Here is a 25,763-nt window from a genome sequence, read left to right as displayed (position 1 = left end):
AAATTTGATCTTCATTTATATATGATTCCCCAAGAATACAAAAATTTAATTTATTAAAATTATTGTAAAAAAAAACTTATATAAAATGAGTACTACAATTTATTCTTATAATATAATTATTTTGTTATTGTTGATATTTTGTATACATTGATAAGTATGGATTATTTAATGGTTTTCTATAGTCACGAAGACTAGGAGCTGAGAAACATGCTAATAATGTTCCAATTAATATTGTTATAGAAAAAATAGCCAAAAGAATTCTATCCACAACCATTGCTACAAATCTCCAATCTTCTCCAATCTAAAATATTTGTAAAATTTATTTAAAAACAATTTTACCTCTTCAATTTTTCTATGACGTTGAAGACATTTAGCAATGTATTGAATATTATAACCAACTTTTGTTAATCTTTTATCAAATTGTGATGTATCCACTTTTTCATAATCAGCATTAATATTAGAAATTTCTTTTTCCTGAATATTGACTGATTTTGTTATTCCTTCAAATAATTTATTAATAATTAATAATTTACTTTTCTTTTCTTCTTCATATCTAGCTTTAATGTTAGATGTTTTTTTAAAATGTCTTTCTAACATTCTTAAAGCAGATAGTGAAGGCAATTTTTTATTATATCTTTCTTTTTTATGAAATTTCATTTCTTCAGAATCTCTAAAAATTAATATACGTTTTCCTAAAATATTAATAAATATTTGTCTTATAAATGATGGCATTTGTTCTCTTCTATAATGTATATTTTGAACAATGACAGTAAAAAATATGCTATATGCAACCATAAACATTGTAAATAATAAATATTTTCCTATTAATGAAATAAAAGTACTTGTTGGTGGAATTATTTCAATAAGAAGTAAATAAAAAATTGTCAATGCAACAAAAATTGAAATACAATATTGAATTTTAAGATTACTTTCACAAGGAATGTAAAATACAAATGAAGACGCTGATGCTAGAACAATACAAGGAATCATAAGATTAATTGTGTAAAAAAGTTTTTTTCTTCTAATATTTATATAATATGTTATGTCAATCCAATATTTTTCACAACAAGGGTACTTAACTTTATGTTTTAATCCTCTTATTTCAACAACATCCCATTCAATACTTTCTTGAAACTCATCAATATCAATAGCATTTTCAATATACCATATAGTTTTGTCATCTTCATATCCTAAAACCATTTTCTGCTTTTCAGGATGAAATATATCTACTTCTAATGAACTATAACTCCAACTTCCAAATTTAAATCCACATACTTGCTCATCATATGGAAACCATTTTGTGTTAATTGGACATACTGAATCATATATGAAAGGTGGTTCCCAAATAATGGTACCATTATAATATAAATCTACTTTTGTAATTGTTCTAACCCATGGAGTTCCACCAGCATTATTATAAAGTATAATATCTGGTAACCAAATTAATTCACCAGGAATATGTAACATTTCTGTACCACCATAATCAGATGGAACCCACTCTAAACGATAATCATGCCATTGATGGTAAAGCCATCCAAAAACTTTTATTATTTGTTCCCTTTCATTAACATCAATAATTTGATTTAATTTCATTTTAAAAAGAATATCAATTGTATTATTAGTATTTTGAATAGGACGAATAAGTTTTGAGTAAGATGAAAATAGATTTTCAAATAAACGATTCTCAGAATCATTACAAATACCTATTTGAAAAAAAACTATTATAAAATATATATGTTTCATTCAATATAATATAAAGTTTATCATTTATAAATAGGCTAACTATATTTATAACCATTTTAAAATTCAATTTACCATAAAGAAGTTCTTAAACATAAATTTAATAAATATTAGATATTTAAGAAATACTTTATATAAGTGCTTTAGATATTTTATTTTAAATTTATATATTTTTATCACTATAAAATAAATTACAACTAAATTTAATAAATAAATAATATTTTATAATTAAAGTAACTATATATAAATAGAAAAATAATAAATGATATTTTATATATATTTTTTTATTAATATGTTATTATTTTTAATTATTTTATATCAAAATTAAATAATTTTATTCGCCTAGAATCTTATAAATTATTTAATTAAAAATCAATCATATAAAGTAATTATAATATTTACTTGTAAAAAATTATAAATCGTTTTAAATTTTATAAAAAAAATTATCGAGATTCTATTTGAGTTTTTTTTTTTCACTAATAATCATTAACTTTTTTATTTCTCAAATATTGTCTGGATTTCCATTTTTTTATCCAATTACTTATTGGTATTTCATTTAATTCTCTCCATTGAATATTTAATTTTATTGAATGCAATATTTCTTCATAATTTCTAACAGTTAATTTTAATTGTTTATCTTCTTCAAATAAGGCTACTAATGAATTATACTCGTATTTAGTACTAAATTTTGAAACTAAACTACGAATTAATCTATATATTGATGGGGACCTATATAAATTTATAATAATATGTTATAAAAATTTTTAACTTACATTTCTTTAAATTTTTTAATATTCATTTTAAAAAATCTCCATACATGTACAGAGGCAACCTGATTATTCATTAAATTACCAATAATTTTACTCATAACATTTGGCCTAATTATAGATGGATTAAGGCAATAATTTAACAATCTATTTATTAATTTTATTTCTCTTGTTTGTGTTAATGCTGTTAAATATAAATCTTTTTGTGAGGGATTTGTTGCAATTTGATATTCTTTAAATACCAATTCCCATTCTTGTTTACCACCTTGTCGAACACCTTCTTCTATAACAATTTTTTGTAAATCAATTGGAACTAAATCTTTATTCCTTGACCATTTTTTAAATAATAATTTTGCCTGTTTCAAACAATGATTTATCTCACATTTACATGCTATACCAAAAATTTCAGATTGAAAAAGTTTATCTGTAATGTGTATTGGTTTATTCCATTCTAAATTTTCATAAGAATTTAATATAAGATGTCTTTTAAAATCTTGATAATCTTCATATATTGGAGAATCTTTTAATATATTATCTATATATAGTAAATGTTGATTTGTAACATACCATGGTGATCTATCTTTTTCTACACCTTTTGATAAATATTCTATTAAATTTAATGCTTCACCAATATCTAAATGACCTGATTTAACAAAAGTAAAAGCATCATTAATAATAATACTTCTATCAATTGTTTTAATTTTTCTATGATTAATTTTAAGCTGTTTAACAAGAGCTTTATAATTATTATTATCATATAATACACGAAAATACCCTTTTGAGTCTGTATTAGCTAAAAACCATTTTGAATGTTTACCTAAATCTAATCTTAAATTTTCATCATTTTCTTTAAACCATATTAATCTTGAATCTTTTATTGTATCAGTAATATAATGAATAGGTATAGGCCATTTATAATCATTTTCATGATTTCTATCTTCTTTAATAAAAATAAATCGTGTTTGATTAGTAATAATAATTTCTGATTTTGATTTTCCCCATGTCATTCTTACAATTGGATATCCCATTTTTAATGTCCATGCATCAGCTAAATCATTTATTGTAATATCACTTGATACTTCAACATGTTTTTGAATAATATTCCATAAATCTTGACCTTCTGCATTTTTATAAGAATATATATCTAGGTATTCTCGTATTGCTTTCTGAAATGCACCATCTCCTGCTATTCCTTTAATCATTTGTATAACAGCTGCACCTTTACTATAACTTATTGCATCAAAAATACTTGATATATCTGATGGATTATCTACTTTTGTTGAAATTGGATGACTACTAAGCATTCCATCCATATTCATACTTGATATATAATTATCTACATAGAATGCTTCCATTGCTTTCCAACTTGGGTATAAATTTGATATACAATAATATTCCATAAATGTTGCAAATCCTAATAAATAAATTTATTTATTTATTTATTTAATTTTTTTTTTTATTAATTTATTTTGATATTAAAAAAAATTACAATGTTTAACAATATTTTTCTAACATCAACTTACCTTCACTTAACCACAAATCATTCCACCATTTAAATGTCACTAAAAATAAAAAGTATAATATCAAAAAAAAAAAAGATAACAAAATAATATTATGTTATAATGATTTAAATCACAAATACTTGTTATATAAATATTTGTTTCTAATTAAACGAAATATTTTTTTATAACTTACCTAAATTTCCAAAGTATTGATGAGCCATTTCATGAGATATAACACTAGCAATATGTTGTTTTGCTCTTGATGTTGAGTTATTTTCATTGAATAATAAAGATGAATCTCTAAATGTAATCATACCAAAATTTTCCATTGCTGATTCTAAAAATGTATCCAATGCAACTAGATCTAAAAAAATTTTATTTTTAAAATTATATTATTTGTATGGTAAAATAAATATACTAACCAATTTTAGGAAGTGGATAACCAATGTTAAAATATTTTTCAAAAAATTCAAGTGCCATTATACTTGTTGTTAATCCAAAATCAGTTTGATTGTTAATTATTTGAGAACTGGCAAATAAATTAATTTCTACTGGTTTAATGGTATTTTTTGATATTCGTCGAATTTTTTTAAAATCATTAAAAACTCCCAAAGCCAAGATATATGTTGACATTTTAACAGTTGGTAAAAAATAATCGACCATTAGTTCATTATTATATTCATATTCTTCAGAATAATATATAGGCATATTTGATCTACTTAAATGATTAGGTTCTCTTATAATAGATAAATTAAATATTGCTTTAAATGATGGTTCATCAAAACATGGCATAAATCTTCTAGCCATAGCTGGTTCAAATTGTGTTACAATTGATTTAATAATATTATTATTTTTACTACGATGTTCATTAATATACAATCCACTCATATCAGTTTGAATTGTTCCTAAATATTCAATATAAAGTTCAACAATATCACCAGTTTTTAATTGATTAGAAGGTTCAAATAACCATTGTTCTTGACATGTACATTCTTTAAATAATGCTTTAACTTTTTCACCATTAATTTTAATGTTATAATTTATCATGTTAAGTCTATCAGCATGAATAACAATAATATCTTCTTTATTTTTTATGTTAATATGTATTGTTACATTTCCATATAATTTTAAATTTTCTAAATTTGGGTAAACTTTTATATTATAAGATAAAGGCTCAATTGATTCAAGTAATCGTAATGATTTATATTCAAATTTTGGACAACATATTGTTAACTCATCATTATATGAATCTTCTATAATATTAAAACTTTTGAATTTATTATTTTTATCATAAGTTTCATCAATTGAAAATGGTGATGATATTATCTGAAAAAAAATATTATATAATTATTAATATTAATAAAATATAGAAAAAAATAACTTTTAAAAGATCTGATGATATAGATGGATTCCAAAAATGTAGTAAAATAATTGTAACAATTATTCCAAATAAAAACATTAATATACCATATATAAAATATATACAAAAACTACAAAACTTTAAACGATTTCTTTTTCTATTTTCTTTGAAACAAACTTCTGTATTTCTCATTGGTTGAACATTCCATGAATCTATAAATAATTTTATTATTTTTATTCCTTAAAAAAAATTTCATTTCAATTTTATTAATAACAATATCTTTCCTACACTTTTATTATCTCATGTTTAATTTTAGTTCTCAAAATTACCAGAAAAACATTAAAAATAAAATGTTTATTTTAATCTGTTTTTTAATTTTTTATAAACTATTTTTTATTAAAAAGTTATAAAAAGAAATATTTTCCAAATAAGTATTTTTTTTTAATGATAATAATAATAAATGTATAAAATAAAAACATACCTAACTGTTTAGTTTTATTATTTTCATTTCTATCATTCATTTCAGCAACTTCAAATAGAAGTTGAGATGTTGCTTTGTCTTGTTCCTCCATCATTATTTAAAAACAACAAAACAATATTTGAATTAAAGTTTTATGATTATTATTATTTTAGGAACTAAAATTAGAAAAGAAAAGTTTGGTAAAAAGAATTTTAAAAGAATAACTATGTAATAAGAAATGGATTTTGAGTTACATTTAATAATTCATCTTCTCAAAATTGTTTGTAGTAAAAGTAAATCCATTTCTTAAATTACAACAATAAGAAAAATATTGAAAGCTTCTTTACTTTTCAGAACTTTTGACAAATTAAGTGAAATTTTTTGTTTAAACACGCCTAGGTGTCCCAATAATGAGATACCTGCAAAAGTGTATTCACTTTTCACATAATAATTTATATAGTTAACTTATTATCAATATATAATATATATATATAGGTATATGATAAAGTATAATAGTTAGTTGGATTCAAATGAAATTTCATTTTCTATTCAGACATCTTCATTAACTTAACAAAATAGTAGTAGAGAAGAATTGAATGAGTAGATTAGTAAGGTAAATCTTTAAGGCTAATAATTAAAGTCATCAAATAAATAAAGAATTTATTTTCATAGCTTAATAATGTTTTATATTTTATAACATTCAAAAAAAAAAAGAAGGGAATTGATGTTAGAGAAATTTGTTTAATTATCAAATATTAATCTTTTTTTTTTTATAAAATATATTTAAACAAAATAACATTAACTTATAATAAAATATAACAGACACATAAAAGATTATTATTAAAATTTATCAATATTTCTTCAATTTATAACTTTTAAAATCTCATGACACAAAAGATATCATTTTATATTACTTTACCTATTTAAATTATTATGTTTTTAATCATAAGTCGTTCCAACTTTAAATAATGATAACATTTTGATATTTTATTACCCTTATCATGTTATCCCATTTATTGCTTCTACAAATAATTTTTTGATTATTTATAAAACACTTCAAAATTCAGTTTTTATTATATTTTTTTAGTACAGAAAAAAAATTAATCTTAAAAACTCATTTTTTACGGTAAAGAATTATAGTAAATTACTTTTTTAATAAAGATTTTTATAACAACTATTCTTAGTAGGATATTTTAAACTTTATAATAAAAAAAAAAACTATCAACAATACTTTAATAAAATTTTTTTTATTTATATTATATTATGTAGGTATATATGTATATACTTTAATTTTTATCATCAATCAAGATCAATAGATATAAGTAAAAAGGTAGAGTTAAATTTTTTTTTATATATGAATATTGATGCTTTTTAATATTAAAAATAGTCTTTTTATTTTTATGTAAAAAATTGTAACTATAATAAAATGAATAGTAAATATAAAAAAATTTGATTTTTTAATTTTGTAATAATATAAATGTAAAGATAAAAAAAATTTTAATAAAAGATTATAATTTAAAAGAATAATATAATTTAAAAAAAAAATAATGTGACATTTTAAAGCATTTGTAATAGCAAATAAAAAGCCTACATTAAGATTAATATAAAAAAAATATTAAATGATAAAATTAATCTAAATATGAATAGTAAAAAAAAATTTTTTTTTTAATATTATAATATAATAATTAATAATATTTATTAAAGATAAATAATGATATTTTCAATTGGAATATATAATAATTTTAAAATAAATTTTATTTTTTTTTAAATAACCGTAATTTGTAAGATATATAAAAATGAGTAGTATTATATTATAACTTTCTTTTTATATGAGAAAAAATATTAAATTACTCTCTTCAACTCAATTAGATTGTTTGAATTACTCATAATTTAAAAAATATATATATAGATGTTGGATCTTCTTAAAAAAATTCTTTTTTTTTGTTGTTCAAATCACCTTCTTCAATATCAAATAATCTTTTTTCAATTTTCTCATCAAAACTTTAGCAAAAACCACTCTTATATTAATAAAAGATAAATATAAAAAATCTATAACTAAGTTGATTTTATATATTTATTATTTTAAAAAAAACTTTGTGTGCTTTTAATTTTTATTCATATTTATTCCTTTGTATAATTTAGGGAAAAAAAAAGAAGTTAATAAAACGGTAAGAAATAAAAAGCTTAGAGGACGTCAAATAGAAAGATTATTTAGGCTAGTTTATGAAATATTTTATTGTAAACATTAAAAAAAAATTTTTTTTAAATAATAATTGCTTCAATTTGAAAGAACAATAATAATTTTAAAAAGAAAGTTTGGGATATATTATAAACAATAAAATTATTTTACATCTAAAGAAATGAGAAAAAAAAAAAACTATACAACTTTATAGTGACATGACATAAATATTTATAAAAGATAAAGGTATTATTATAAACAATTCAATAAATTAATATCAACAATAATAATCATATAAAAATTATTTATAAAGTATAATAATAAACTAAAAGATTACAGTTATTAAAAAACTATTTTATTTTTAAAATATAAAAATATTGTTTTGAATTATAAAATAAACTTCTTTTTTTTATTAAAATTAAAAACACTTATTAAATAGATAAATTTTTAAGCTTATAGTCTATAATTTATTGCAATAAAAAAAATTGCCACTAAAAGTAATGATTAAATTTCTATTTAACTGTTGAATATTTAAAACATTTGTTTTGTTTTTTAAAAATATTTTAACTAATTATTAAAATACATTTTTTATGATCATTAAATCATTTTTAGTACATTAATTTATTTACTTTAAACTGTATGAAAGGCAATATTTTAATAGTTAAAAATTTTCAATATATTACACCAATTTGTATGCAATAAAAACTTAATTAGTAGATCAATTTAGAACTAATATATAAATGCCAACTTTAATATATTTTTTTAATCATTTCTCAAATGTTATTTTAATTTAATAAATTGTTCTTTTCATTTTTTTTTAATTTAACATGAGAGTTAACCATTTTCAAGAAAGATATACAATAACAAAGCAAAAATTTCTAATTACATGTATACTTAAATTTTTTTAAAATAAATTTTAATATCTTTTAAGATATTTTAAAATATTAAAACTTGAAAAAAAGCTATCAAAAAATTAGTGTACTTTTTTTTTGTTAAAATAAATTTTTATGATAGAAATAAAATAAAAATGAAAAATTTTAATATCTATAAAATTATTGTGGAAATAATATATGTTAAATATTTTATATCAATAATTAACAAAAAAAAAGACTTTTTTTTTAAAACAATTTAATTGTGGGTAATTTTTTTTAAGAAATGAAATAACAAATTTTTTTCTAACATAAAAAATTATGTTATTTAAAAAAATGTATTTATTATATAAGTTTATCTTATAACTAAGCATAAGTTTCTCTAAATAAAAAAAAAAACAAAATAGTTATAATATGATTTTTTTAATTGTATCTTATTTTTTGTTTTAATTTTAAAAAGATATTAATCATAACTTGTCAATTAAAAATTTTTATACATTTAATAATTAATTTTGCCATTGTAGTAAAAATGTTTTCTATTACTGTAAAACCAATTACTAAATTTGTATGTGAAAAAGCATAAAAAAAAGAAAGCAGAAAAATATATTATATTAAACTTTTTTTTTTTAAATATTACAAGTTAGAAATAGAAACAATTGTTATGTAATTTTTGGATCTGTTGAAAATCTTTTGAATTGGTAATTTAATTTTTAAAAAAAAATTTTATATAATTTATAATAATAATCACATAAAATATGTTAAACATATACAGTAAACAACATCATTTAAAAATATTCTAATATATATTATATTGGAGAAGATGATTAATAATTTTTTTGATTAGGAAAAAAGTTTAATTAGTAAAAATTTTTAACAAACTTTATTTACCATTATATATTAGGGAGAAGATTATAGTATATATTTGTTAAATATATTTTATAACAATAAGATAATGAAAAATAAACAATTTTTAAAAAGAATATTCCACTTTTTTTTAATATTTATTTAAAATAATACAATTTATTCATTTGAATTTTATATATTCGTAATATATAACATAAAAACATAATGAAAAAAGCTGATAAATTTTCTTAATTTCTTAAATACAGATGTTTATTTAGGATAGCTTTTTTTTATAAAAATAAATATATCTTTGAATTTTGATCAATTTTTATATACCCAAATAATTTCTAATTTCAAAATATTTTCCTAAAAAATGAATATTAGGATAAACATAAGAAATGATTATTATCATTATTTAGTATTATTTATAATTTTAACTCATATATAATTACTTTTATACCAGAAAAATTTAAATGAAAATAAGCTTATATCTACTTGCTGTCTGCTCTATTTTAAAAAAATTAAAAAAACACCATTTATATAAATTTTAAAAATTATTTTGGAATAATGTTTGAAGTGTATACTCAACACGATTATTATTCTTTATTATCAATTTAAAATTATAATTTTAAAATTTACAGAAATATCTTATCAAAACATTTTTAAGATTATTTTATATTTACAATAACAATTGATGAAATTTTTATACTTTACAAAGTTTATTTGTCGAAATTAAACACTTTATAACGATCTTGTCAAGTTATTTTATAATTTTATTTATAGATTTTAAGAATTAATCATGAGTCGTCTGAAAGAAGAAATAATTACTTTTTTTGCTCAATCAGTTATTGGATTAGGATTAACATTGATTGCTCTTAAAGTTTCTTTTAGTTATATATATCCAGAATTAGATCAAAGGAAAAAAGTAAAAAATAAAGTATGTAAGATTAATTTTTTATATATTTAAAAAATTTTTAAAGGCAGGTGATATATTGAAGAAAATGGGTTTTTCGGATCCACCAACACTTACTGAATATGAAAGTACGATTTTATTAAGTCTTGTTGATCCTTCAGATGGTGGTAGTTATAATGATATCATTGGATATTCTGATATCATATCAACACTTAAACGTCGTATTGTATATCCATTACTTTTAAGTTTCAAAAAAAATGATAAATTACTACAACCACCAAAAGGAGTTTTATTGTATGGACATCCTGGTGTTGGTAAAACAAAAATAGCCCGTACTGTTGCTGGAGAATGTGGTTGTAGATTTATTAATTGTGATATGTCTATTATGATGGATAAATATTATGGCGAATCACAAAAAATGATTTCTGCTTTGTTTTCTTTGGCACAAAAATTACAGCCTGTAATTATTTTTATTGATGAAATAGAAAGTTTTCTTCGTACTCGTAATGAGACTGATAATGAAGTTAATCAAGCATTTAAAGCTCAATTTATGTCACAATGGGATGGTTTTAATGAGTCTAATTCAAAAATTGTTATAATGGCTGCTTCAAATTTACCAACTTTAATTGATCCAGCTATACTTAGGAGGATGCCTGTTAAAATTGAAATTCCTCTACCTGATGCTGAAACGAGAATAGCTATGTTTAAACATTATTTACCATCTTTAGATTTAAATAATGAAAAAATTAATATAATAGATGAAATTGCCACGAAATCACAAGGTTTAAGTTGCGCAGATGTTGTTGAAATTTCTAGAATAGCCGTTATTGATAAAGTTGGTGAATTAATTGATAGTATAGAAATATTAGATGACAATTTTGAAAAAAATATGCATGGGTAATTTTTTTTTTTTTTAAATATATTTATGTTTAGAATTGAAAATGTAAATCATGTAAATTCTGTGTCTGCTGAAGATTTATTAAGATCAGTAACTACATTCGTTAAAGAAAAATCAGGAACAGTAAAAGGAAATCAATTTAATTTTCAAGAATCTTTACGTGAAATATTTCAAACAGAGACATTTGGTGATATTAAAAAAAAGTATTCTGATATACTAAATATTGAAAAAGCAGTAGATGAATTAGGAGTTGATTAAAAAAAGTTTTACCAGTAAAAATTTTGAATAAATTTTTTTTGCCACTATATTTCAGGGAAATGATTATAGTGTAATTTTGTTATATATATCCTTAATAATATATGAGTGAAATTGGAATTGTTAATAAAAATTTTTTCAGTTTTAAAATAAAAAAAAACTTTTCTGATTTAGTTAATCTTGCTGGTTACAAACAAGAAGTTTTTTTTATGAAATAATTTACTTTGTCTACACAGATATAATTTTGAAATTACAAAAAAAAAACACATATTTAAAACATATTATATTTAAATGATATCTAATTCATTGGTCAAAAAAATTGGGAATTACTTTGCACGGTCATAACTTTCTTCATAAAATATATTTAGTTAAAAATCAAAGAACACCCTTGGAGATTGTAATTATTTATCAAATGATTTATATGTTATTAAATTGTTTCTATTGGTTCTTGAGATAATCTTGAAAACAAATATTTTTAAAAAATAAACGTTTTTTGTTTAAAATTTTGTTATCTATAGTTTTTTTCTTTTTCATATTTTATGACAATGATAACTAATATAGGTTGCAGAAGTTATTAATTATTTTAAAAATAATACAATTAAAAAAAAGATAATAATTGATGAAAAATAGGTAAAATAATCTTATAAAAAATTATATTAAAAAGTAGTAAAAAAATTAAATGTAAATTACTGTATATATTTATTGTAAATAAAAACTAATATTTCAGATGACAGTTATTGTTTTTTTTTTGTAGTCAATTCAAATCAGTAGTCAAGATGACAAAAAAAATGACTCAATTTTAATAAAAGTTTGAAGCAATAAAGCTAAAGCAATGTTTTTTATCTTTAGTCTACTTTTACTAAGAATAATAATTGCAACTGATAAAAACAATTTTTTTTATTCAAATTAAACTTGATTCATGAAATTTTGTACTTTATAAAAAAAATTTCAAAAAAGTAATTGAAAAAGCAAAAATTTTAATAACATTTTTCAAAATAAAAATATTCATAAATAATTTTTATCAGAAGATGAAGAAGAATTTAGAACATATGATACCAAATATCTAAAAATAAATATTAACTTTTTAACCAACTACAATTACTAAAAATATGATTAAAATAAACTAAAGATCTATTTTAACGTGGAAATTATAATATTTGCAAAATTTCAAATTTTTTAAGTAATATTTTAAATAAAAAAGATAAAATTTTAAAACTTTGTAAGCAACGAAAGATAGTAAAAGAAAATCCAAATAAAGAAGCAATTATTTTATAAATGAAAAAAATATTATATACAAAATCATTGCACTGTTTCTTTAGAAGCTATTCGTTTCTTAATAATAATATAACGTAAGGTAAACAATGTTTAAAAGTAATATCTCGCTTTTTTTATATTTGTCTGGTAAATATTATTCATCTCTCTGAAAAGCGTATATCTTTGTTATATAATTGAAACTGAATAAAATAAGTTAGATAAATTTTCTAAATGTCTCAACTAATATATATATATATATATAATAAAACGTTAGAGTGATATTTCATAAATAATTTACTGATATATAAAATATAAAGTTAATGATTATTGCTAGTGGCATTGATTTATCAACAAAACTCTTATTAAACATTTTTGATAGACTATAAGTTTAATATAAAATAGACTATAATTTCTAACTGATTAAACGAAATTTTTTAATTTTAACAAGAAAATTATAAAAATGTCAAAAATATTTTCTATATTATTGTTATTATTCATTATTTTTTCTACATTAATTTGTGTTATTGAATGTAAAAAAAAGAATTCACATACAAAAGCCACAGCTGCAGATGATGCAATTCACCATTCTACACCTATAATAAACAAAAAATCTGGTAAAAATAAAGGATCAAAAAAAGAGAATGACGCAAATGATTATATTCCAAGTAATCCTAAAAACCATCAAACTATTATGGATGATGAATTTACTATTGAAGATGTTGATGAAGACAAAATCGATGATTTTATTAAAGAAGCTTCTAAAAACTTAGTGATATTTTTTTGTAAGTTAAAATATGATATAAATTAATATTTATAATTTTAAGATGATGGTAAATTAAAATGCCCTGATTGTCAAGATGCTTTAAATGTTATTGAAGAAATTGATAGTGCTATTGAAGATAGTGGATATATAGAAGTTGTCAAAACAAATGATAGAACAGTTGCTATTGAGTTTGGAATTCAAACTTATCCAGCATTATTATATGTTAGGAGGCATCGTAATCCTGTTTTATGTGATATACCAATTAATAATCCTGAAACAATATTAAGATGGATTAGAGCTCATGATGAAATAGCTACATGGGATTTGACAGATAATAATTTTGAAAATTTAGTTAATTCATATCAACCAAATGAAGGTTCTTTAGATTGGTTTGTTATGTTTTATAATGGTGATGATGTAGATGATAGAGCATTCATTGCACTCTGGGAAACAGTAGCACATAAATTAAGAGGTTTAGTACATGTTGGAAAAGTTGATACATCAACAAATGATGATGTAACTGAACGTTTTCAAGTTGATGAACATTTTACACCATGTTTTTTACTTTTTCATAGAGGTAAAATGTATCGATACAATGATCCTGCCAAAGATGTTAGAACATTAACATTATTTGCATTATCTAAATTTAAAGATCAACGTGGACATCGTGTACCAGAACCACCAACGTTAATTGAACAATTTTATGAACAACTTAAAGAATTTGTTCTTGATGCTGCTGAAGATTCACAAAAAATGACTGTTATTGGTGTTAGTTCTCTTATAATAGCCTGTACAATATCTTTAATTTACAAAGCTCATAAAATAAAGGCAGCTCAAATAAACAGAAACGAAGAAGATAAAGATAAAACTCAATAAAATTTTTAATAAAATTTAACTATCTTTCATTTAGCATATGGTAGTCTAAATTAGAAAAAAAAAAACATCTAAAAAAACTTTTTTATCCTTTTATTATAATAATAAATATAAAAATGTATTTTTAATCATCTGCACTCCAAACATCTGTTTTATTAGAATAATTTTTCATTCCTTCAATTTCATTACTATCTTTCCCTAAATTTCCTTTTAAATTGCTTTCTTCCTAAAAATAGTTTTTTTATTAGAATAATTTAATATTCACATTATAAATAGTATTTTTTATTGTTAACATAATATTTTATTTTAAAATATAATTATAAGCTTTATATTTACTATTCTATTTTTTTATTTATATAATTTTTCTAATTAAAATAGAAAAATAATAAATAAGAAATTTCTACAAATAATTATTTTTAATATATAATTATAGTTAATGGACTATAAATATTTTATTAATATATTAAAAAATATTATTAAACTAATAAAACTTTTTTTTTTTTAATTGTTATAAGGTATAATAAATAAAAATTAAAAAAAATTTTTTTAATATAATTATTATTTAACACTTACTTTATCTTCTTTTATATTTTTATCAAGTTTTTCAAGTTTATCTAATGCTTCTTCTTGCATTCGTTCCAACTTTTCAAGGGTCACACTTTTTAACGGAATTAACTTTGGTTTACAAAAAACTGGTTGTAAGCGTTCACCAGGAAATAATATCCCATTTCGTAAAGTTATTTGAATATTAAATGAATCTTGTTCACTAATATTTTTATCCATAAATATATAAATGTTTCCTAAAATAATTAAATGTATATTTACTAAATATTATAATATTAACATAATTATGTTATTTAAATAAAGTTTTGATGTTATATATTTTAAATTGATAAATAAATTAACAAATGATTTTTTTATATAAGTATTCTTTCACTATATATTTATAATTGTTTACAAAAATTATAATTTTTAATGTATTATACCTACTTTTCTTAAAACTCTTAATTTAATTGATTTTTTTTTTTTTTGTATCCTACAATGAATTAATTATTTATTTTAAAATTATAAATTATTTTTCATTTTATTATTTAGTAATAAAATTGTTTCATAAAAATTTTAATCATTAATATATACTAAAATTTTTATAAATATTATGTATTTTTATGTATCATATAATGATATATTATATACTATGAAAAATAGAATTATAGTTTTAGTTTTTAAAGTCCCTTGTGATTATGAATTTGTTTCTTCTTTGACAATTTATAATAAAAATACATTGATGTGTTAATTGAAGTATATATGTAAAAAAGTATACTTATATAACTTTCATTAATCTTTTAAAATAACTACTTTTAATGTTTTAAAAAAAATTATTTTTTTCAATTAAAAATATTAAAAATAATAATAATATTGTTAAACTTATTTTATTTTTAAAAATTATAATAATTATTTAATGAAAATATTATAATTTTTTCATTTATATATAAAAGAAAATTTATCAAACTTTTCATATTTATTTATAATTAGTATAACTGAATATATCAACAATTTAAAAATAGGTAAATTATATCATTATTACTATAAAATCTTTTTGCAAAAAAAAATTATCACTTTAAATAATATGTAAATATAAATTTAAATGATATGTTGAATAAAATCATTAAACCATATATTATAATAAAAATTATGATAAAAGATAATTAAAATTAAAAATATTAGACAAAATTTTAAATTTATATCTATTAAAAATGTTATTAATTTTTTCGAAATACAAAATATAATTAATAAAAATACAAAATATAATACTAAATGCCATTTAATTATAAATATCATTCTACTTTTATGTATAACTACTGGAATAACATAAATTAAGACACTATTAAGAATCATTATTTTATTTTGTTCCCACGGCAACCATATCAATAATTTCATTAAAATGTTTTCATTTTAATAAAAAAAAAATTTCTAAGAATATTATAGTTAATGATGTAGGAATTCTATTATTTTATATAATTATTAATTATTTACATATTTATTTAAAAAGAAAAAAATATATTTATATATATATATATAATTTGAAGTTGACAGCCAATCTTTAGTCAATTGCCATTATTCCTATTATTAACAAATATATTACAATATAAAAAAATATTCTTATGTTGAAATATATATATATATATAATGTTATACTATTTAAAATCTTAACTTTTAACGTGTTTCTTTATAAATTATTTTAATATTAAAACAATTTTAATTGTTTAAGTAAATTTAAAAAAAAAAAAAAGTTAGACAAATATTTTAATTTTGTAGAATAAATATATTTCTTATCTATATGATTAAATATTTACAAAAATTTAATGTAAAATATACTTTTTTATGCTATCTTTATTATTTTTTTTTATTATTAACATTTATAAATTTTAAACAAATTGATATATTTTAAATAATATCAAAAAATGCATATATAATGTAAATTATAATTTTTATAAAAAGACATTTATACAATTTTAATATAACCATCCATAAAATATAATAGTTAAATTTAGGCTTTAATAATTTGTATACTCCTCTACTGACAAAAATATATATCACCTTAATGTTTTTAAATGTCAAAATTTGCCATAAATTTCATTTTTACTCTCTTTCTTTCATATAAATAATATAATTTAAAATATATTATTTTTATCATTCTCTCCTTTTACTGGATATTCTATTAAAGAAATATTAATATAAATATGTCAATATTATCCATATTGTCATGTAAAATTATTAACAAATTATTATATATTAATATAACTATCTTTCATTATTAATTTTTTATAATAATAATATATTTTTAATTTAGTTTTATATATATAAAAAAAAAAAGATAAAACAATCTTTTTTTTTCATTAAGTTAATTTTAAATCTAATAATCAAACAAGTTACATGCTTAAAACACAATTATTAATTTAATTATCTAATATTTAGAACATTTTTTTATTTCATTTAAGTCTCAAAAGTCAATTTGAAATCTTGATGCTCTTAATATAATACACGTTTTAATAATCTTGTTTCAACATTTTATTATTTACTTTTTTATCTTTAGTACAATTATATAATAAATTATTAAAAAAATCTAATATAAGTTTTATTAAAAAAAAGAATTCTTTTTAAACATTTGTTAATGAAAAAAACTAGTAAATTGATAAAATATTACTTCTAATAGACTTTATTTAATTATAAATTATCATAATATTTTGATTAAATCATTAGTTTAAAAAATTATCAAAATATATTGTTTTTTTTTTGGTCAGAAAAGCAATCTCTTTCTATTTTAGTATTTTACAATTATTTAGAGAAATTTTTAGTAATGCTCAAAGATCATCTGTATTAATAACTAACAAACTACTATAAAATTATTCTAGAAATGCTTTTTTTAATACATAAATAAAAATTATCAGTTACCAAGCTATTACTGCACACGTCTCTTAACTGTTAATTTAATTCTTCTTGAACATTGATTTCAATCATTTAACTACATATTCATTTCTTTAATTTCGTTTATCTTTATCACTTAATATATCAAATAGAGGATATTATAAAATTTTGTTATTGTATTATCTTCAAACGACATTATTATTGGAGTAAAGTTTATTTATATATATAACAATAATTTATTTTAAAGACTTATGTCTTTTTTCAAAATTTTCGATTGAATATATTTGTATAACTAAGATTATACTAATATCATTTTACTACAAAGTTTTTTTTATAAATTTAAAAACAACAATTTTAACTATTTAATTATCACTTTAGATAGTATAACTTGAAATTTGACTTTAATATATTAAATATTAATATTTATAAATAAATGTATCAATATTCGCTAAAGTATATAGATGGGGATATTAAGGTTATCAGAACTTTGCAACAAATGTTTATAATTTTATTTTTTTTTATAAAAAAATATGCCATTTAAATAGGAATTAATAAAATTTTAAAAATTTATTTAAAAAAAAATTTTTTTTTATTCATCAATAAACTTATCTTTTATAAATTTTAAGTATTACAATTTATTCTATTTTTTTTTCTTATTAAAATGCAATTACTTTTTTCTTGATTAGTATAATAATTTAAAATTTTTTGATTGTTTTTAATTAAAATAAACTATATTTGATAACTTTAATATTTACTATTAATGTATTAATGAATATAATTGCATTACCATGTTATAGAGTATTCATATATATTGCGTCTCTGGTGCTAGTGGCTTAATGTTTTGTCTTCTCGAGTTGTCAGTGGCCGCATAATGTTAGATGTTGTAGTGCTAACAACATATTTTCAGCTAAGAAAGACAATCGAAAAGCAAATGAGAGATGTTAAAATTATAGAATTAGTTTAAAAAAAACAAATTTTTTTAAAACAAAAAATTTTTTTTTTACCATAATTTATATATATATATATATATTTATTAAAAAAAATTTATAATTTGATTTTTTATTATTAAAATTATTTAGACATATAAAAATATATTATTGTTATTTTTATCGATTATATTATCTAATGAAGGCATGGGACTTTTTTCGCCAAAAGACTTTAAAATGTATTATTCTAAATTATAAATTTATACATATATATATATATTATAATTAATTCAATAAGATAACTTTAAGAATAATATAATCTCTCACATTTGTCTTTGGTAAATGGTTCATTTATTGATATTTATTATATTTTCTATATAGTATCAACAATTTATCATAGAAGGTCAATAACGAAGCTTTATATACGTTATTTTATTTTAAAAATTTGTTATATTTTAAAAACATAAAGATAAAAAATTTATTTATTTATTTATTTTTACTATAGACATTTTAAAACATATTTTAATATTTATATAACTATTCTTTATGATTTTAATACAAATTGACTATTAAACTAATTAAAAATATTATTGTTTTAACAATTCTATTAAATTGATAACAACAAAAAAAATCATGATTAAAAGGGCACGTGGTGAAGGTATTCCAAAGCCTAAAAGAAACATAAAGAAAGTATCAAAAATTGTGGGGAATGAATCTAATTCTCTTTCATTTTTTCAATACGTTAAACTATTTTTAGTATGGATACTTTTTCTCTCAATTGACATGCTTACTGGTTTTCGTGTTGAATTATTATGGCCATTTTGGTTGTATATTAAAAATTGTTGTGAGAAAAACAATTTAAATAATAATTTAACAAAATATTTGAAATATCCTGATTTAACATTTGTTTTTCTTATTCATATAGCAACTGTAGATCTCATTTTTTGTCTTTTTGTACCGGTGCCATTTATGTTGATTATTGCTACAGCTTGGGTATGGACTCAATATATTTATTATTCAAGTAAGTTTGATTTAATAATAATATATAATATATTATAGGTGACCGTTCATGGAGTATAATGACGGCATTTTTAATTTCATTATCTGTTTTATTTGAAATATACGGTAGAAATAAAATTGAAACACATGTGTGGAGTGGAAAATCATTTTTGGCACCAAATTCATTAACAATATATACAACAAAGACAGAATCATATTTTGAAGGTACTGAAAATATGGAATATATAGGCGATATTAGTGATGATGCATTTAGTAATTCTAATACAAAAGATTATTTCACATTTACAGTTTTAGATTTTTGTAAACCTTTTGCTGCACATTGTATCTCTTATCCAATGTTATGTTTTATATTTTCACTATTTAAATATTATTATTTATGGAAAGAAGATCGAGAAAAAAAACGTATAATACTTAAAAATTCACCTATTTATGAAATTATGTGTGAAGCAGTAAATTCACCTAAAAATGATTATGAATGTAGATATAAATTAACAGGAATTAATTTAGAAACTGTAAATAATTACAATAATGATAAAGAAAATTTTTATATTGATGATAATGATATTGTAGAAAATCAATTAATTAAGAATAGCAAAAATTATGAAAATCTTCCTATATCAACAATAATAGATACGGTGACAAATGAAGGAAGTATTAAAAAGTTTTCAACTATTCAAAAAAGCAATACATATAAAAATTCTAGAAAACAAAGTAAATGTAACGGGAAAAATAATAAAAATAATCAATATAATATAAATGGAATTGATAAGAAAGATTCATCTAAAGAAAGTATTAATTCAGAAGAACTAGATGATACAGATTCTATTTCAACTGCAAGTTGGGGTTCAAATATTGAGTTTGTTAAACCTGTCGGAAGCAAAGATAAATCAGAAGCATTTAAAAATATTTATGAATTTTTCATTTATATGACAACATTTTGTTTTCAATATTTAAATAGCATATTTATCAAAAACAATGATTCTGATTCATTAAGTGATAATAGTTCTTTAACATATGAAGAATGTAGTGAGGAAGAATTTAATACACAAGAAGATGACTTCTTTCAACTCGGTGAAAATGGAGAAAGTAATAAAGATTGTTATAGTTCTCGTGAAAGTCCTTCTTTAAGTGGATCCATTTTATTTAAAGATAAAAAGAAAATACGACAAAGGGGGCGTGATATAGAAAATAGAAAAGGTGAACATAGTAATTCTCCTTTGAAATTAAATGGAGCATTAAATAATGGTGAAAGTATTTTATATAATTATAATGATAATCTAAGAGATAACTCAAAAACATCATTTTATAGAGACAAAGAAAATGAAGAACGATTAGAATTAAAAGATGTAACAACTAGGCAATTAAAAGAAAGGTTTGTATTATAAAAAATTATTATTGAAATTTATTTTTTTATTATTTTAGCAATGAAACAATTGAAAATTTAAAATTACAATTAAAAAAGAAATCTTCAATTGAAAAAGATCTTCGTAGTCAATTAGTAAAATGTGAAATAGCTGAAAAAAGTGCTAAAGCAGAGTTAACAAAAATTAAATTACAATATGAACAATTGGAAACAGAAAATATTAATATTAATAAATGTCGAGAACAAGATAAAATTACCATTACTAATCTTGAAAAAAAAATTGTTGATTTAAATAACAAAAAAATTGAATTAGAAAAAGAATTAAAGGTTGAAAAACAAAAGTTGAAAGAATTTAGACAAATAGATTGTAATTTAACTTGTAAACCACGAATTTTGGAATTAGAAAATGACTTAAAAAATGTACAACAAAATTTATTATCGAAAGACGATTCTTATGACAAACTATCAAAAAAATTACATCAACTTCAAGAAGAATATGATTCTAAAATAGGATTAGTAGGAAAAAATTATGAAGATAAAATTCGAATGTTAAACAATGATAAAGAAAGAATGCAACATACTTTAAGTGAAGAAACTAAATTTAAACAATTGCTTTTTAAAGCACTTTTAAATGCAAAAGAAGAAGCTAAATATCTTAAAGGTAATATTTATTAATTGAATAAATTATTTTTTTTACTAACATTTTTTAGATTATTTAATACAAAAAGGATATGATTTACCATCACCAAGAAAAGAAAGTGATGCTGATGAAACAAATAATGGTTTTTACAATCCTTGGACTCAATTATCAGAACCACCAACATTCTAATTATTAAAATGTTATCATTTTATTATTGTATAAAGAAACAAAATATTATCCAATGTTGAAAACTTCATCAAGTTCATTTTTACCATTAATTTTGCAAGAAAACAAATTAATAATATTCACCCTTATTTTAAACTATTTTTCTAATTTTATGTAATTTAAAAAAAAAGACAAAATTCAACTTTAGGAGTACAGCTAACAAAATTTTTTTTTTACTTTTTTAAAAAATTTACAACACAGATCTCTATTAAAATTAAAAAACCTAAGGGTGTGTCATTTTATATATGTTTATTAAATTTTTTTTTAAAAACATTTAAATATATCTATTTATATAATATATATTAATAAATTAGTTTTTTGGAACTCCTACGGTTGAATTTTAGACCTGGTGCCTTCTGTTTTGTTTCCATCGATTTCTACAACGATTCTTTTTTTACCGACGACACAATCTTCGTTGTCAAAAGAATCCGCCATAAACCGACGAAAATAGCCATAGTATGTGAAAGCAGTTGCATTACTGAATTCACATTGACTATTATAAGGCCACTGGAGTTTTCCATAACCAAAAGTGAGAAATATGAAGAATCTTTGGTTGTATTAGCAGCAAATCCAACAGTTGTTAATCCATCAGAAGTACCACTTCTTGTATGATTAAAACCAATTCCAATAATAAGTTTATTTTTATTAACAATTAATTCCATTTCTGAATTAATTAAATTATAATTGAATCCACCAACTTTAACATTAGTTTTCATAAGAATATTATCTAATGTTTTATATTGTTTTTTAAAAATTATATTCTTAACAGTATTATGTCTTGAATCTTCAGTTGTTACATCATATATTCTTTCAAATAATTTGATTAATTGATGCAATTCTGTTAATTTAGCAGGTGATAAAAATATAGCAAAATCTGCTTTTTCTTTATTAAGATAAATAAATAAATCTTCAAGATACTTTTCATTTGAAAAAACTCGTTTTATTTCATAACAATCTTCAATAAAAATATCTTTTTGTCTTGCTTGACTTTTATAAATATCAAAAATTGTCTAATATCAGATATTGTAAGTTTTCAAATACCAATTCGTTTAAAATAATAACATCCCCAATTAGTAATTTTTAATGGTATAATAAATTTATCTTGAGAATCAATATCTCATGATTTATTATCAACTTTAGTATTAACATAGCGATTATTAGCATAAGCAATTTTAGGTGACTCCAATACACGTCCAGAAACTTTTATTGGATTATTTTGTACTGTTAAATTATGATAATGAAGAAATTCATTATTTGTTACTTGGAGAGCTTTAAATAAACGTTGTATGCCAAAAAGTCTAGTGGGAGGATTTATAGCACATGTTTTTATTAAATATCTTATTTGATCTGGTGTTTGAGATTTTAGTTTAACTCTTTGATAATTTGCAACTTCTAAAAGTTCCATTGGATAATAATTTAAACCCTTTATCTTTTTACCATCTTCATTACGTTTAAGTTTTTGTATAATCAATGGATATGATGGAAATTATAAAGTAATATTATATTTTTTTAAATAATATTCTTGAATTGTCATTTTTTCATTTCTAATAATAATTTGTTTTAGTATCAGCTCCATAATCATCAATATCATGAATAATTATTTCTTTTCTATTTAAATTAATACAATGGCATACTATTCCTTAAAAATTATTTGAAATATTTTCATAAACAGTTCCACAAAATTTCATTTTTTCAATTCTTGAACATGTCCCAGGTCTTGTTATCATTTCATAAAATTTTTTAATTAATAATTGTGGCACATGAAATGCAGTTTTTAATAGAATCAACAATATAAATAAGACCAACACTATCATTCTTTATATTACCAGCTTGTCTAACACTATTAAAACTTCTTATCCAAAGATATTTTGCATCAGGAAGTGGTGGCATATCACATTCACTAAATTCATATTTTTCTGGATTAATAAAACAACTTTTACCATTGTTATAATTAGCCCATTCCTCATAATTTAAATTTTTTTTGATATCAACTAATAAATAAAAAAAAAAGGAATGCAATTTTTATCATTAACAGAATCTTTAAATAAACAATCAGAAGCATCAAATTCATTGGTAAGCTTAAATTCCAACTCAACTTTTTGAAGATTTTCAAGTAAATTGAGTGAAAGACTTTGAACAAAAGAAATATATTCATCAGGAACAACAACATTCCATAATCCTTTTTTTGATTCAATCACTCTTTTACGACTATCATCAGTTGTAAAAAATATGCAATGAAAGTCAGATATTATAGAATATTTTAAAATTTGAAGTTTTTCTTTTCAGATATGTTGAATCATTGGAAAAAGTTTTACCATTATTATTTTTAATGTTTGAAAATAATAACTATAAAATAATAATCATAATATTATATTTATCAAAACTTACTCTTTCATTTTAATACCATCAAGTTGTGTCTTATTAAGTTCGTATCTTTTTACTTGATCATTTTTCTTTTTAATTGTAATTATAATTCCAACATCAAATTGATAAACCCATGTTTTAACACTATTTACAGATATTTCAAAAGCATTAGTAACAATATTTGTACAAACTCCAGAATGTCCGATATCTTTAATAGGAGCAAATTCAGTATTACCTTGAGAAATCTAAAAATAAATGTATATATTAAAAAACATTCATAGTAAACTTACATTAAAATACTTTAATAATTCAGAAGGTAACATACTGTCAAAATTTTCTACATCTACACTTCCACTAGAACTTTAAAATTGTGGAGCTGGTGTCATTTTTAAAACTAAAATTATATAATTAAATTATTAATTAAAAAAAATTTAATTATAAATGTAACGATAAAGATAAAATGTAAATCTATTATAAAAAAAATTTCAAATTAAATGAAATAGATAATTTTAATTGAAATAATGAACTGATAAAATTCTTTATAAATTATTACGATGATAAATTAATACCATAGAATTATAATCACTTCTACTTAAAAGATCATAGAATATTATGTTAAGAAGAGTGTGAAAAAAAACTATGTTAAGATTTTTACGGGTACAAAATACATTATAAAATTGTTACATTTAATAGATTCATTACATTAATATTTAAAAAATAATGAAGCTTCTTATTGACTTATCAAAAAACCAATAAAAAGATACTCATATATATTTTTTTTGTACTTTTTTTTATCGATAAATTTAATAAGTCTTTAATAATAAAAAAAAAACCATTTGATGAATTGTGTAATAATATTATTTTATTTTTGAGTAAATATTATACAAAAAAAAATGAATTGTTAAAATCTTTAATAAATATATGTAATAATGTTAGTTTTAACATACCAAACTTGTATCAATTATTGACAACTGTTATAATATATTGTTAAAAATTTGTCCCAATCATCAAATAGTTATTCATTAATATAAAAAAAGAAATAATTAATATGTGAAATATTTAGTAAAAATTAAATATACTTTATATAAATCTAATTTAATAAATATCAAAACGAATTAAAATA

At 19.8% G+C, this 25,763-nt stretch overlaps 7 protein-coding genes across 7 annotated transcripts; 3 read left to right on the top strand and 4 right to left on the bottom strand.

The window, feature by feature from the left end:
- Positions 1-124: 124 nt before the first annotated feature.
- SRAE_2000013000 (Glutamyl aminopeptidase) lies at positions 125-5,944 on the bottom strand (the record flags this gene model as incomplete). The annotated part of the gene is made up of 9 exons (XM_024650922.1): positions 125-301; positions 340-1,703; positions 2,282-2,469; positions 2,514-3,921; positions 4,031-4,069; positions 4,203-4,373; positions 4,432-5,335; positions 5,391-5,581; positions 5,851-5,944. The coding sequence occupies 9 exons, from the start codon at positions 5,942-5,944 to the stop codon at positions 125-127; spliced, it is 4,536 nt and encodes a 1,511-aa protein (XP_024504650.1).
- Positions 5,945-10,519: 4,575 nt separating this feature from the next.
- SRAE_2000012900 (AAA+ ATPase domain and ATPase, AAA-type, core domain and P-loop containing nucleoside triphosphate hydrolase domain-containing protein) lies at positions 10,520-11,789 on the top strand (the record flags this gene model as incomplete). The annotated part of the gene is made up of 3 exons (XM_024650921.1): positions 10,520-10,657; positions 10,701-11,530; positions 11,567-11,789. 3 exons carry the CDS (start codon positions 10,520-10,522, stop codon positions 11,787-11,789), a joined length of 1,191 nt encoding a protein of 396 aa, XP_024504649.1.
- Positions 11,790-13,500: 1,711 nt separating this feature from the next.
- Positions 13,501-14,679, top strand: SRAE_2000012800 ([NiFe]-hydrogenase maturation factor HyaE family and Thioredoxin-like fold domain-containing protein; the record flags this gene model as incomplete). Its single annotated transcript, XM_024650920.1, has 2 exons — positions 13,501-13,822; positions 13,865-14,679. 2 exons carry the CDS (start codon positions 13,501-13,503, stop codon positions 14,677-14,679), a joined length of 1,137 nt encoding a protein of 378 aa, XP_024504648.1.
- A 121-nt stretch (positions 14,680-14,800) lies between these two features.
- Positions 14,801-15,459, bottom strand: SRAE_2000012700 (Cilia BBSome complex subunit 10 family-containing protein; the record flags this gene model as incomplete). Its single annotated transcript, XM_024650917.1, has 2 exons — positions 14,801-14,902; positions 15,250-15,459. 2 exons carry the CDS (start codon positions 15,457-15,459, stop codon positions 14,801-14,803), a joined length of 312 nt encoding a protein of 103 aa, XP_024504647.1.
- A 4,202-nt stretch (positions 15,460-19,661) lies between these two features.
- On the top strand, positions 19,662-22,240 carry SRAE_2000012600 (Macoilin; the record flags this gene model as incomplete). Its single annotated transcript, XM_024650916.1, has 4 exons — positions 19,662-20,049; positions 20,088-21,420; positions 21,471-22,072; positions 22,122-22,240. The coding sequence occupies 4 exons, from the start codon at positions 19,662-19,664 to the stop codon at positions 22,238-22,240; spliced, it is 2,442 nt and encodes an 813-aa protein (XP_024504646.1).
- A 413-nt stretch (positions 22,241-22,653) lies between these two features.
- On the bottom strand, positions 22,654-23,681 carry SRAE_2000012500 (Argonaute/Dicer protein, PAZ domain and Stem cell self-renewal protein Piwi domain and Ribonuclease H-like domain-containing protein; the record flags this gene model as incomplete). The annotated part of the gene is made up of 2 exons (XM_024650915.1): positions 22,654-23,286; positions 23,412-23,681. The coding sequence occupies 2 exons, from the start codon at positions 23,679-23,681 to the stop codon at positions 22,654-22,656; spliced, it is 903 nt and encodes a 300-aa protein (XP_024504645.1).
- A 335-nt stretch (positions 23,682-24,016) lies between these two features.
- Positions 24,017-24,963, bottom strand: SRAE_2000012400 (Hypothetical protein; the record flags this gene model as incomplete). Its single annotated transcript, XM_024650914.1, has 4 exons — positions 24,017-24,238; positions 24,592-24,622; positions 24,665-24,885; positions 24,931-24,963. The coding sequence occupies 4 exons, from the start codon at positions 24,961-24,963 to the stop codon at positions 24,017-24,019; spliced, it is 507 nt and encodes a 168-aa protein (XP_024504644.1).
- Positions 24,964-25,763: the final 800 nt, after the last annotated feature.

This window comes from Strongyloides ratti (assembly GCF_001040885.1).
Source record: "Strongyloides ratti genome assembly S_ratti_ED321, chromosome : 2".
NCBI classification, from domain to species: Eukaryota; Metazoa; Nematoda; class Chromadorea; order Rhabditida; family Strongyloididae; genus Strongyloides; species Strongyloides ratti.
This window is presented reverse-complemented; position numbering and strand designations above follow the sequence as displayed.